A 14,549-nucleotide genomic window follows, 5' to 3' on the forward strand; every position below is an offset into this window, starting at 1 on the left:
TTCTATGGTTTACAAATATTTAAAGTGGATATGTCTGTCTGGGGTGGTAACATTGACATTCGCGGGCCTGTGGCCGAGGGTGGCAGGCAAAGGGGAGATTTACTCACTTGAACCTGTCCCTCATGGGTATCACCATCCTCTTCCTGATGCTCTCCCTGTGAAAGAATAGAGCACTGACGTATCTGGAGCATCCCACAGGCACTCTAAATTTACCAAACAAAAAGCCCAATTTCCAAACAGTTGTCACTGGTGACAGCTGGGGGAAATGATAGTTCTTGACCATGGTAGCCAGCTTTTTATTGAGCTTTGTCGAGCATAGGAAAAATGCTGAGAGAAAATATCCCCTTCCAACACAGTTAACCTGAGTAGTTCATAAGAATTCTATCTTTATGAAATACTCATTTTGGAGAGGTGGGGGAAAGTGCTTTTTTAAACATCTGATTTGCATCCATACAAATATAGACCTTAAACAATGAAATATAATAAGTTATAAGGCTTCTTCTTGTGTTATTTCCTAATAAGATATTTACAAAGTTGAAGCGTTTTCTTTCTAGCGAAATTAAGAGCTAAATTGAGAAAAAAATCTTTCATTTATCTCAGTAGAATATGTTTTCCAGCTTAGCGATGACTTATTTTTTTAATTTTTTTTACTAATAATTGTATATTTATTGTGTATTTATTGTGACATGAAAATAATGATCATGTGTGAGATCAATGCAATGCAAACATTTTTATTTTAATCTCACTTATAGGTTTTCCTGATAACTAACAACCTGTCTGGGGTTTATTGCCTAAACTCTTTATTTTATCCCTCAAATTCTTACCTATAATCTCGCTTTTATGTTCTGCTTTCTCCCTTTGTCTATATTATTTCCACTTCCTTTTAAGTCCTGCTACACTTATTGTTTTTCTTGACAAACCATGTCAAACCAAGTCTACAAATAAAGAACCTAAAGTTAACCCCGGTGTAAGTCTCTTATCTTGACCTGATCAAAAGCATGACAGTAACCCATAATTTGAGTAGTTATGAGAATGTGTAGATTCCCTTGCCATGTGACAATGTCCTGATAGCCAGAGGTTCAAAAATGTACTAGTCAGATCATTAAAGCAATACTTATACATGCTTTAATAACCAACCAAAACTCAAGGGATCCAATACAGTAACATTACCTATCGACACTGTAATAAAATATCTTCTGGGGGCAATGTTCAGTTTGAGCTGTGCACATGAATGTTCAATTTGTATACCTTAGAGCAAAGATCTGTAATGTCTGACAGAAGCCTTCAGATACATTAAGAGATTAGATTAAATTGAAGAGAAAAGTTTTCTGTAACACAGTGTAGTATAGTGCATCAAAAAAAAATTGTATTTAATAATCTCTGCGATTCATTAAAAAAAACACAAAAAAAATTAACTCAATTCTATATTGAAGAAGGTATTAACTAATGTGTTTTATGAAAAGATGCCACACATTAAAAGGTGTGTTTACAGAAAAAGTACAAACATCGTCTGTCTTGAATTTCCAGGCAATTGTTTGCAAATCAAGACACAATGAATGCTGTCTTAATTTGTTTTCATTCATTGATCACGTGTGATATAAACATTGCATGTGACCTATTTTCTTTATAGAACGCCATAAGGCTGTCTGTTTGCTGACAAGTCCTTGCCAGAAAACATTATCTTCCAACGTATATTATTAAAAATTAAAGCAGGAAGAAGTATAATAGCCTAGTTTTCAGAAGAAACATATAGTGCATGCATCTACGACAAAGCAATCTTAGAATTCAGTGACATTATTAAAAGGATGCAAATATTATCAAACTTTGCGGGGATACTAGGGTCAGTCAGCAGGGCCATGAAGAAATCAGTCAAACGAGAGATACTTCTTATTTTGGAACTGTATGATAAATTAACAGGCAGCATGTTCTATAATGCATTACTTTTTTTTTTTTTTAACTAGAAGAATGTAGGAGTGTGAGTGTATACATTTCTGTTATGTTGTGTTATAATTTAACTTGAACTTCTCCTTATAGATAATTTGCAATGGTTAATAAAAAACAACCTTGGTGGTAAGCAAAAGGGATTCATTGGCAATTTAAAAACAGTGAGTAGCATTTTAATAAATGATATTTGGAAGTGAGATCAATTTGTCTGAAAAGGCTGTACTTGCAATGGGCAGCTAGTGATAGGCTGAGAGCATCAGCTGACATTTTCAACCAATCACTGGTGCCCAATACTTCTCCATGATTACATTCTCTGCTCATAGTGGGCTAGCACAGAAGGGAAAACGTTATGTGTGTGAGTGCCCAGAGCCTCTTTAGTGTCAAAACATTCGTAGACCTTCATTTATATCAGCGCCAGAGACGCCAGCCCTCAAAACAACTTCCTGTAGATGTACTGTAGTTGCTTTAAGGGTAGAAAATCCCTTTAACCCGATACCGCTACGGTACTATCACACTGATTGACTCAGTTGGGTAAGTTTGTGGATTGTAATATAGTATAAACGATTCACAGACTCTAAAAACAAGCCACTTGGCATGCACATAACTGGTACATAATTTCCTCTCACCCCTTCACACAGAGGTGGAAGAAAATGGGTTTACAAAAAGAAACTGTGTGAAAGCCAAGCATTAGTGTAAACTTCAAACATCCATGGCAGCTTCATCGCACGCTTAGCATATGATAAAATGAAGATTGTCACTCATTTGAATTAGCTGTGACCTTTATTTTATGAAGGACATAAGCTAAGAGGCATTGCCATCCTTTAATTACTTCTTGTAGCCTCCTGCTAGAGAGATGGCAGTTCTTTGAATATGGGTGCCACAACAAATAAGATCTTTCACGAAAATGGCACGTCTTTTAATAACCAAGCCAAATCATATTGCAAAATGACAACACTTGTCAGTTGATACTCTACTAGGTATAGAAATATAAAATAGTGCCCTGTGCATGTTTAGCAACAATAACAAAAAAAAATTCAGCGTTATTCGCTTAAGTTTGAGTTGTTGGGAATTCAAAATGAGTTGAAAATTTTAGACCAAAGTAGCCAAATTGTGGAAATTCTTCAAGTCACCTATTTTCCTGTTCAGCAATTGTGGGCCAATATGTGAAACTCACTTTCATTAAATAACAATGTAACATTTTGAAGTTCCGGAGAGCTAAGTGCAGCTTTCTTGTATTTCCGTAATCTATCAAACTTTTTGAAAGCCATTGAAAAGGTCCATAGTGTTTGCTGGGAGCTTAGAACCTGAGGAAATATTGTTGCCCTGATGTCTATGAACAGTGACAGATTTAATATGTGATTTCCCAAAATAGCTGTGCATACCAGTGCTGTGAGATCTGAAACAAACAGAAGGACTTTGGACTGAAGGACTTTGCAGGTTGCCTTAGGATACACTAAAGTAAAGGCAAACTGAAATAGCCTGTGCATATAATGTATAACATTTCCAAACGCTGCAGGTTATCTGACTTAACCTGTCAATGTAATTTTACACATATGAATATATAAGAAAGTAATGAAGTAAGATAGTCATGCCACGACAGGATTACAAAGCAAATCAAAGTATTTTTTTACAAAAGAGAAAGGTATAACTGGGAGAATACAAAAGCAAAGTCCCAATTCACTAAAGTGAGAATTAAAAGTGGATTGAATGTGAATTTCAAACGTAAGACCGAAATATCCAAACTAGAAAAAAATGTCTAAGTTAGCTGTTCCCATTCTCTAATTCAGCTATTTGAGCCTTAAATTCAAAATTCACTTTCTATGAAAATATGACTTTGAACTGTGTCCATTTTCCTGCCTTAGATAAAAAAAAAAACATTTAGTGTTACTTTTCAACTTAAAATCAAAAAGAAAGGTTCCAAAGATAAATCTTAGGATACTACCAGATGTATCCTGGGCTTAACCCTTCTATCAAAAACGAAAAAACAAAAAATAAGAGGAGGAGAGTCAATAAAATAATCCATCTACCGCCAGTTTACAGCACTCTCCTCTGGATGTATATAGATTATAAAGTGTGCAGTGTGCTATAATCAAAATAGGGTAGCCATATGTTCCACGCTTTGAGACCAATCTGTAGATAATTATATGGAATGTTGCCACCATGGCTGTACTGGAAAAGAAATTTGGCCCGAGAATTTTTTAATCACAGTGGCCCAGTGAGAAGGGGGTGGGGCTAGAGGGGGGTAGTTTTGTCATCACCAAATCCGTTTTTTTGTAAATTAAACTCTTAGATGTAAATAAATTAACATGCAAACAACAATCACTGTATCACAAAGCATGTTTAACTCAACGTAACACAGGAACTGCACTCAATCTTCCAACCTTAGAACCAGGGTGCAGCCAGATCCAGGTTCATCACCAAATCCCAAATGCAATACTTCAAAAGAAAGGATAAGGGCACTGCAAAGGTTAAATTTCAGGCAATTTATTGTCATCAGAATGTGCAAAACAACATTTAGACCAGCTTGATAAAGACCACACTGGTCGAAACTTTGTTTTGCACATTCTGGTGACAATAAAATTACCTGAAATTTAACCTCTGGAGTGCCCTTATCCTTTCCACATAAGCATGTTTCACTGTCACGTTGAAAGAAATTGAAATTGGTCTTAATGCAAAATAATAACATATCTTGATCATGCATATGATTGGTCTCACTAAGGTGTAGAAAGAGTTCTGGAAGATGCCTGGAATCTCACAAGTTTTAACAATTTATGGGTATTTAAGCTGTGCTCTCAATTCTTAAATCAGCCTCTAAAAAGGTACTTTACTATTTAAATAAATAACTCCTAAATACAACTTTAATATCACTTTATTCTATAATCTACTCGTGCTATTTCAAATACTCATCTGATCTGAAGCTATATTTTTGAACCTGAATACATTTTCAGGAATATTTTATTTATTTATGAAATATTTTAGCAGGAAGGATGCAATGAGATTTCTCTCGTTTTCAAGTATGTCCTCAATACTTCATTTATAAAAATGATGTCACTTTGTACCTGCCTGTAGTGGAATGTGCTATATTCTAGCATTTCAAGCAGTGAGAATTACAAAGTACTAGGGAGAACAATCATTGTGACTGTGTTTTCTCTGATACATTAGGTACTCATTAGCACATAAGGCAATCATTTTATATGTATGCATATTTTCTTACATGGTAAAGTACAGATATTTCTCTCTATGTTTTCCATATTTTGGTCTTGCTAAATAATTTCTACAGCTATTTTTGGGAAGGTAAGTAAACTTCTTATTGTTCAACACCTTTTATGAAGTGATTGGGCATAGTGACCGTGTGTCCTGTCTACAATAAAACCATACCCCAACTTACAGCATTTTAAAGGCACACCATAGTGTTAGGAATACAATCATGTATTCCTAACGCTATAGTGTTCTACTAAATATTTAACAGTCTGCCCCCCCCCCCCCACTCTCCCATATCCAATAACAAAAGCGATTTACTCACCTTGTAACCCTCGTCATGCCAGAAACCGCGCTGCTGGTCCTGCCTCTTAAGCTGAAATCTCAGCCAATCCAAAGATCTTCTATATGGTAGCATTCGGAGGCTATTGTGCATGCATGACAAATAGCTGTGCTGTGCTAATCAAAAGCTCTCTACGAGCAACAATTAACTGAAGGGGGAGCAGCCTAACCCTTCAATCCTAACATTGCCATATCTACTAAACCCAATTCTTTAGATTGCATGTGTTAAACCTAAAGGGTCATTGCACCCACATCACTGGAGGTGAAGTGGTCTGGATGCCGTTAGTGGTCCTTTAACCAGTGATTGTTGCCAAATGACTAAAGTCCTCAGGCATTCACAGAGGACTTTTTTATACAAATGTCAACCAGTGATTGACTGTTGGATTTCTCTTCTTTCGGTAATTTAAAACAATTAGCCCAGCCTATCCCAACGGCATTTAAGTTTATGAGCTCTAAAGTAACATTGTCAAGGTTTGGAACACAAGAATTGAAGCTACTGGTGTTCAGCTCAAGCCACCTCTGCGTTGTTTGAAAGAAGATGTGCTATGTTCTTGTTTAAAGATGTATTTCCGTATTATACCCAATCCAGAATAGTAGTGCAGCGGAGAGGCAGAGCACAGAGCATTGGCTTTACGGATTTAGAGACTTGGAGTACTTAATCATAGGCTCTTAATCAAAGCACTGAAGTGCTTTGATCAGAAAGCACAGTATGACATCTGTGGCTTGGAAATACATACTTTTAGCTATTTGTGCTTTAAAATGTTCATGAAATTCAGTAAATGGAATCATCATACTCATTTAAGTATTTAAATCTCCCCCAGAACCTTCACAGCAGCAAACCAGTCTGACATTTTGAAGCTACAAATTCATATTCATATTACATTTCCATATGCACTAATTAACTTTTCTGTATGACAATCTTCTAAATTGATCTTATGAAACGTAATAGATATCGTATTATACATGCAAGCTTTTTCACTGTCACATCTTAATAGAGTGTGGGCTGCACCTACTATCAGTTAGAACTTGCATTCTATAATCTCCGTCATTTCATGAAGTGCTTATAAATCTTTACTTGTCAGACATATTTAGAATAGTAGTGGAATATATAAATTGGCAATGCAAGTCCAAAGCCATTGATTGGCTTTAAAACTGGCACAGATCACTCTCTTTAATAAGGATAGAGAATAAATTGTTTTGATGGGACAGTTGTCCTTGTATGCATAATATATGGCTTTATGTATTTCATGAGTTTTGTCTTCCTGAACTTCACTAGGTGCAGATCTTTTTTATGTAAGCACACAATCACTTTATTTAATCGAGAATATCTATAGCATTGCATGTTGGCGTGATAAATAGACGGTTAAATGAAATTTAGTTACCGGATGTGGTCTATAAGGAACTAACGATTAATTTGAAAATAAAAGTAATAAAATAAGCATCATTTTTTACCCTTCTTTCCTTTTTTTTTTTTCTTACAGAATAGGTGGAGAAGTGGTAAGAGGAACGGAGGCAAGTTACATTAATAAGCATTTCCGTATGGGATTTATGACCATGCCAGCACCGCAAGACAGGCTGCCGCATCCATGTTCTAGCGGATTTTCTGTGCGTTCTCAGTCACTTCATTCTGTTGGAGGAGCCGATGATGACAGTGGTTGTTCTCGTAAACAACCACCCCCAAAGCCAAAACGAGATCCGAATACCAAGCTGAGCATTTCATCTGAGACTGTTAACACTGGAACACTAGGCAAGAGTCCAAAGTTCACAGACAGGACAGATGGTAGGTTATCGTCATATGATGTTATGTATATCACGCACACATTCCAATTGACATTGATTTAAGTCCTTATTCCCTGTTGCAAAATGACCATATTGGATATAGAAGAGTCTTACAAGGTTATTCATTAAAGTGAGGATTTTAAGCAAATTTTAAATTTAAGGCCAAAGTAGCTCAGCTGGAATAATAACTGAATTAGAGAATGTTTCCATTTTGGATATTTTGACCTTAAATTTGCAATTCACTTTGAATTCACTTTGAATTCTCACTTTAGTTAATAACCCTGTTAACCTATTTCAGATTCCAGTCATTTTGTTATTTGATTACAACAGTTTTTGTCTGTTATTTTTGTCTGTTATTTCTTTATACATGTAAATCTGCCATAAAGTAAAAATGGGTGTGAGACTGATGGGAACCAATTAAGAACATGCATGCTTTATATTTATTCTCCTACTTGGCGTACATGGTATGCTTGTTATCTGTAGCGACATATAGCAAATACACTTTTTCAAAAGCAAAGTTGTTTACTCATGCACAATGCTTCCCATTCGGCTCTTGCATCAGTTGACAAACCAAAGTATTTTTAATTCTTTATACAAGAAGCAAAATTACTAATTCATACAGTATTTTTTAAGAATTTGCATAGTTTCATTTCTGAAGAGCATTGTAATTTAAATTATTGGACTTTTTTAACGAGTAAAAATTCAGCTTTTTTTGCACATTTTTAGTTGTAAGACAAAAAGCATGTTTCAAGTTAATAAAAAACACATTTGAAATTAAAGTTAGATACCCTTTTAATGTAAATGATGTCAGATACAGCAAGAATAAGATTCGGTCAGCTTGGCAGGAATTTTGACCATCAAGTTATACAATGGCACCAACCCACTAAAATAACAATCAAATCTTCTCTGCACCAAGTTCTAGTTGCCAGATTTCAATGTTATCATTTTTACAGCATTTTAAGTAAAATTGTGAATTTAGTAGCTACAGATTTTGAGAAATGTTCAGGTCATTAAAACCTAGATGCAAATATATTAATGTGAGATAGATAATGATTTAGTTTAGAACATATCCTACAAAAATAGTGTGATTAATAAAATTATGATTTAATTTGCTTATATGGTTGTTAAATTAAAAAAATCTATTGAACGGATATGATTGCCAAACACAAAATATATCCACAAGGAGAAAAATATTGAAAGTGACATGTACAGAAACAGAAATGATCATACAAGACAGTGACTTCATTTTTACAGTATGTAATGGAAAAAAAAAAGGCTTAAAGGTCCACTGAAGGCATGATCTACTGTGGCCATTTAATTTTAACCCTGCAATGTAAAGCACTGCAGTCTTGTACAATCTGCAATGTTTTCATTGCAGGGTTCAACACACCTCTAGTGGTTGTTTTTCTGACAGTCACTAGAGGATCATGCCCTGAAGAACAGAGTCAGATTTGGTTCTCTGTCCAAGAAAGCATTTGATTGGTGCTGTGTGGCGATTGCTGCCCTTGGGCCCTAGCCTCTCTGTGCTTTTCTATGGGGGAGCAGTCGATTGGCTGAGATCATCAATCTAAATGATCTCATTAAGGGAGGCTGAACAGCTGCAGCATGGCCAGTGCAGCGAGGCAGTAAAAATAAATAAAACTCACCTTTTAAACCCTCACAGGAAGGGAAATAGGCAGGGTAAAGCTTTAGCATGAGGAATACATTCTCATTCTATTCCTAACACTAAAATGTTCCATTAACAATTACAATTAAACAAACAAAACACATTTGTCGTTTTAGATGTACTATAATTAGTCTCACATTTAAAATACTCGTCTCACTTCTTTATTTGATTATATTTGTTGTTGATAAAATTTAAGATGTTACATCACTAAATATGGTAGGTGCAAAAATATTCACTAACTTGTCAATATAAATATGGTTTAGGTCCATTTATTAATCAGCAGTCTAAATACTACAGGTTATTAAGGAGGCTGTAGGTGGATGCAGTCCCTCCATTTTACATCAAACCATTTTAAAGTCATTTCACAAAAAATACTCTGAATTCCAATAAGCCCCTTTCTGACATCCCTGCTATAATAAGGGATTAGACGTAAAGAAAACAGCAGTTTGGGAGTTCAGAAAAGGTTACAGTGATTTATATCTGCCTAACCTTGCTACAGCCCAACTCTTATAGCCTTGCGTTGGATGTGCTCACACTAGCCATATGTATCATCAGTGGTGTATCTTGGTTTTGTGCTGCCCTAGGCAGGACAAAACTCAGACACCCCCCCTCCCCTCCCGCGCGCGCCACCCCCACCCAACCCTTCCCCCCTGCCCCGCCTTCTAAATACACACACATTCACTGAGAGATACGCATACACTAGCTAACACACACACAGTCAGACACACACTAACATACACACACACACACTAACAAACACACACAGTCGGACACACACACTAACAAACACACACAGTCGGACACACACACACTAACAGACACACACAGTGAGACACACACACTAACAAACACACACAGTCGGACACACACACACTAACAAACACACACAGTCGGACACACACACACAGTCAGACACACACACTAACAAACACACACAGTCGGACACACACACACTAACAGACACACACACTAACAGACACACACAGTCTGACACACACACTAACAAACACACACACTAACAAACACACACAGTCTGACACACACACTAACAAACACACACAGTCGGACACACACACACACACACTAACAGACACACACAGTGAGACACACACACTAACAAACACACACAGTCGGACACACACACTAACAAACACACACAGTCGGACACACACACTAACAAACACGCACAGTCTGACACACACACTAACAAACACACACAGTCGGACACACACACACACACTAACAGACACACACAGTGAGACACACACACTAACAGACACACACTGTCAGACACACAGTCAGACACACACACTAACAGACACACACATACACACTATCAGACACACACACACTATCAGACACACACAGTCAGAGACACACACACTCACATTAACACATTTTTTTTTTTATTTACTCCCCCCCCCCGCCTCCCTACCTTTGGGAATGCTGGGGGTGGGGGGGTTCTCCCATTCCCTGGTGGTCCAGTGGCTGCAGGACGGCACTGGCGGGCAGGCTGGGCGGCCGGCGAGGGAGCTCTTCCCCTGAGCTCTCTGCTCTGCTCCCTCGCGCGCCGCCCGCAGAGTGAGGCTGGGAGGCGGAGCCGGAATATGACGTCATATTCCGGCTCCCAGTCTCACTCTGCGGGCGGCGCGCGAGGGAGCAGAGCAGAGAGCTCAGGGGAAGAGCTCCCTCGCCGGCCGCCCAGCAACCAGCCCAGCATGTCTGTTAGCCGCAAGGCTAACAAGACATTTGCCTTGGGCATTTGGGGGCGGCGTTTTTTGCCGCCCCCTGGAAAATGCCGCCCAAGGCAAATGCCTTGTTTGCCTCGCGGCTAATACGCCCCTGTGTATCATACCTTCCATCATTTCACATGGACAAAGAGGGACGCTCTAATTCACGCCAAGCGCGTGGCTGTCCTGAGAAATTTTAGGTGACTTACTGATAACAATTTATGCAATTAAAATGTATGTTTCTTTTTACACAAACTGATTTCTAAACATATCTGTTGTAATTTAAAAATGTATTATTGTGAGCATTATTGCTTTGGAGCTCTGTTATACACTCAGACACCAGCAAAATGAAGCTCTTAGAAAATAGGGACATTAGGATAGAAAATGGGGATTGAGGGATTTGGGTTCAAAATAGGGAATGAGCCTTCTAAATTTGGACACAGCTACTTCAAAATGGCTTTACTAAAAGGTCCAAGTCCACCAAGCCCTATAACTGTTGCAGTGACCAGTAGTGGTTATGGTGCATATAATGTCTCTTTAATTACATAATATCACATTTTGATGCATTGTACAGGTTGGTAACAATATCATATTAGCAAAACAATTAACACCAACTAGAATAAGTCCATTTGAGAAGATTCCCTAATAGAAGCTATTTCCGAGAGTAATTAGCAAATACTTTTGAAAACCTATGGAAATTCCGCACAGTACGAGTCTGTCTACCACATGCTATTTAGCAGCGTCTTGCAAATGAGATTTTATGCATATTAAGAGTTTAGAGGCTAAATGGTTATGAAGAACATACTGTTATATCAGCAGGTAATTGAAACAAACAATAACAAAAACACTTCACAGACGATTCGGAGGAGCTGAAACATTTCCAAAATCAAGGAAAAACTCTTCAATCAAGAGTTTCAGCCAGGTAGTTAAAACACCCAGCAGTGAAGTAAGCTCTGTGCTAATTCACCACACAGGAACTTCATAGCATTACTGTGATTGTAAAATTGATCAAGTAAAAAAAACAACTTAAATAAAGCACTTTAGCAAAAATGCAAAATCAAACAGTTTGAACTTGGTCAATAAATATTAGAATTGTTGTTTTTTAAATCTATCATGTATTATATATGTAAGTACTGGTTGTTGATTAGTTCCATAATGCATACCTCTGGAGGGGTTTCAGTATCAATGGATCTACTGTGTAAAACAAACTGGGGATGGGACAATATTAAGTCATGGGGGCATGGGAAGCTTGCATCCCATCTTTATTCATATTATCCTTTATACCCAATATCCACAGTGAATGGAAGGATAGAGTGGATGTGTAGCACCAATAACTCAGCCATTATGTTAACCCTTATTCCTCAGCACAAGGGTAGTCATCTGGCACTCACTTATTTTGAGGAGATCTTCTCAATTTCCAATCAATTTCCATTCAATACATGGGAGTTTTATTTACTGAACACCTACAGATTACTTTTTCCTAAGAAGAAGTCTTGGTCACACATGCAACAGGCTTTTGTCGGCATAGGCTTTTTGCTTCTCTTGATTTTGTTGTTGTAAGCATTGGTTGGTTGACCCATTGGGGATAATATTCTCTTATACGTTACAATTTTAACCTGAAATAAATAAAGCCCATGTAGACCTATGTGTAATAGTATAAATGGGCACACAAATTTTAAAGAGATCTCTAGCTTGAATACTGGCTTCTGTGGTTTTCATTTAAGGGACATTATAGGTACCCAGACCACTTTATCTCTTGTATGGGTGCAGTGTCCCTGTCCCCCTTAGTCCTGCAATGTAAAACATTGAAATTATAGAGAAACTGCAATGTTAACATTGCAGTACTAAGACTGCCTCTAGTGGGCTCTAAACTGCCTCTACAGGTGCTTCCTGGAGTTTCATGGAGTTTGACTCTGTGAAACGATGCTGGATGTCCTTACCTCTGCATGAGGATGTCCAGTGTTGGAGAAAACCCCATAAGTAAGCTATGAGGCAATGTGCATTACGTCCCCCACCAGATGATGTCGGAGGAGATATGCCGGAACCCAGCACCGATGTAGATTGTGTAAGTTAATAAAGGGTTATTTAACCCTTTACAATATGTGTGTGTGTGTGGGGGGGGGGGGGGGGGGGGAGAGATGGAGGGGTGGGGGAGGTGCAGGGGATGAGGTACACTTTGGTGTTCTTCGAATTTACTTTTTTTAAATAAAAAAAAAAAGACTCGCACTTTAAGGGGTTAAAGTTAACCAGTCTGTGCTGGCAAATGGAATCTAAAAATAGGTATGGCTCAGTATTCTGATCATGTTTCTATTTCTGTTGTGCGCAACGCTTACAGAATAATGGGAATTAGATGCTATAGATACTCACATTTTATCTTATATAGATTTAAAAAAATGTCATGCTCTATAATCCATGGAGAATGCTAGATATGATTCCAATATTAATGCATTTTTATTTCCTATTTTTAGTGGCAGCAAAACAGAGGCCACATAGTGATGAATATACAAAGAAGATTCCACCACCCAAGCCGAAGAGAAATCCAAACACTCATCTGAGCACATCATTTGATGAGACGTATATTAGAAAGCATGGTTCCATGAAGAGTGCTTTGTTTAGAGAATCTTCTTCATCTCACATCTGCAGCACTGCTTTTGACACAGGTGATGAAGAACCGGTTTACATAGAAATGGTGGGAAATATAATAAGAGACTTTAAGAGAGATGAGGAAGACCAAAGTGAGGCAGTGTATGAAGAAATGAAATACCCAATATTTGATGATGTAGTCCAAGATTCCAGAAGTCTTTATGATTTAGATCACGTTAGTTGTTCTTCTCAGTGTGCTACTCCTACAGTGCCTGACTTAGAATTCACCAAGTCATCAGTGCCATCAACGCCAAAGGGCCAGGTTTGTGACATTCCCCCTCCTTTTCCAAATCTACTTTCTCAAAGGCCTCCTTTATTGGTGTTTCCGCCAGCACCAGCACAGTGTTCACCAAATTCTGATGAATCTCCTTTGACTCCACTTGAGGTTGCAAAACTTCCTGTTTTGGAAAATGTGTCTTATATCAAGCAGCAAGCTGGTGCCTCACCACCATCTCTTCCATCACATATTCCAGGACATCAGAAAGCAGAAAAAGATCAGTCACCAGTGTCACATGGAAGCACTTCATCTGGACATTCATCTTCACCACCACATCCATCTACCATGTACAGAACACAGTCTCCGCATGGTTATCCTAAATCCCATTCTGCTTCTCCATCTCCTGTGAGCATGGGAAGGTCACTGACTCCTTTAAGCCTCAAAAGACCTCCACCCTATGATTCTGTGCATACAGGAAGTCTATCAAGAAACTCTACATCAGTGCCTCATTCTACAATCAGAAACACACAGCAAGAATCAAAGTCTGTTAATGCATCTACAACATATAGTTCATCTCAAAGTAACTCACGTTCCAGAACACCAACAAGTCCCCTCGAAGAATTATCTAGCCTCTTTACCTCAGGAAGGAGCCTGCTTAGGAAGCCCTCCAGTGGAAGACGCTCTAAAGAACCTTCTGAGAGTAAGATTTTTTTGTAGTACACATTTTGATATAGATTTAAGTTGATTTCAATAAAATTTGCTTGTACACTATAGGGAAGGAAATTCTAAACACATAGGTTTGCAAACTTTTTAATGGCTCTCATGTTTATATAATTGTATGTAATTGTTCAGAACTACAAAATAGTCATTATTTATTATTAACAGCTACCAACACAAAAAACATACACACGCCGTTTACAAAATATCTTTATGAATCTTCATATAATTATTCAGTGACCATGTATGGGACAATTTGGTGTATATATAGGTAACTGGTAATGTTGTAGATTGCTATTTTATAGAACAAAAT

At 37.7% G+C, this 14,549-nt stretch overlaps 1 protein-coding gene across 3 annotated transcripts in view; it reads left to right on the top strand.

The window, feature by feature from the left end:
* NYAP2 (neuronal tyrosine-phosphorylated phosphoinositide-3-kinase adaptor 2) overlaps positions 1 to 14,549 on the top strand; it is a 127,609-nt gene that overhangs the window by 71,862 nt on the left and 41,198 nt on the right. For all 3 annotated transcript variants that reach the window (XM_063442514.1, XM_063442516.1, XM_063442515.1), the window contains exons 3-4: positions 6,966 to 7,264; positions 13,128 to 14,219. In XM_063442514.1, the coding sequence (XP_063298584.1) occupies positions 6,966 to 7,264; positions 13,128 to 14,219 (1,391 nt within the window). The remainder of the gene's footprint in view (positions 1 to 6,965; positions 7,265 to 13,127; positions 14,220 to 14,549) is intronic.

This window comes from Pelobates fuscus, chromosome 2 (assembly GCF_036172605.1).
Source record: "Pelobates fuscus isolate aPelFus1 chromosome 2, aPelFus1.pri, whole genome shotgun sequence".
Classification (NCBI taxonomy): domain Eukaryota; kingdom Metazoa; phylum Chordata; class Amphibia; order Anura; family Pelobatidae; genus Pelobates; species Pelobates fuscus.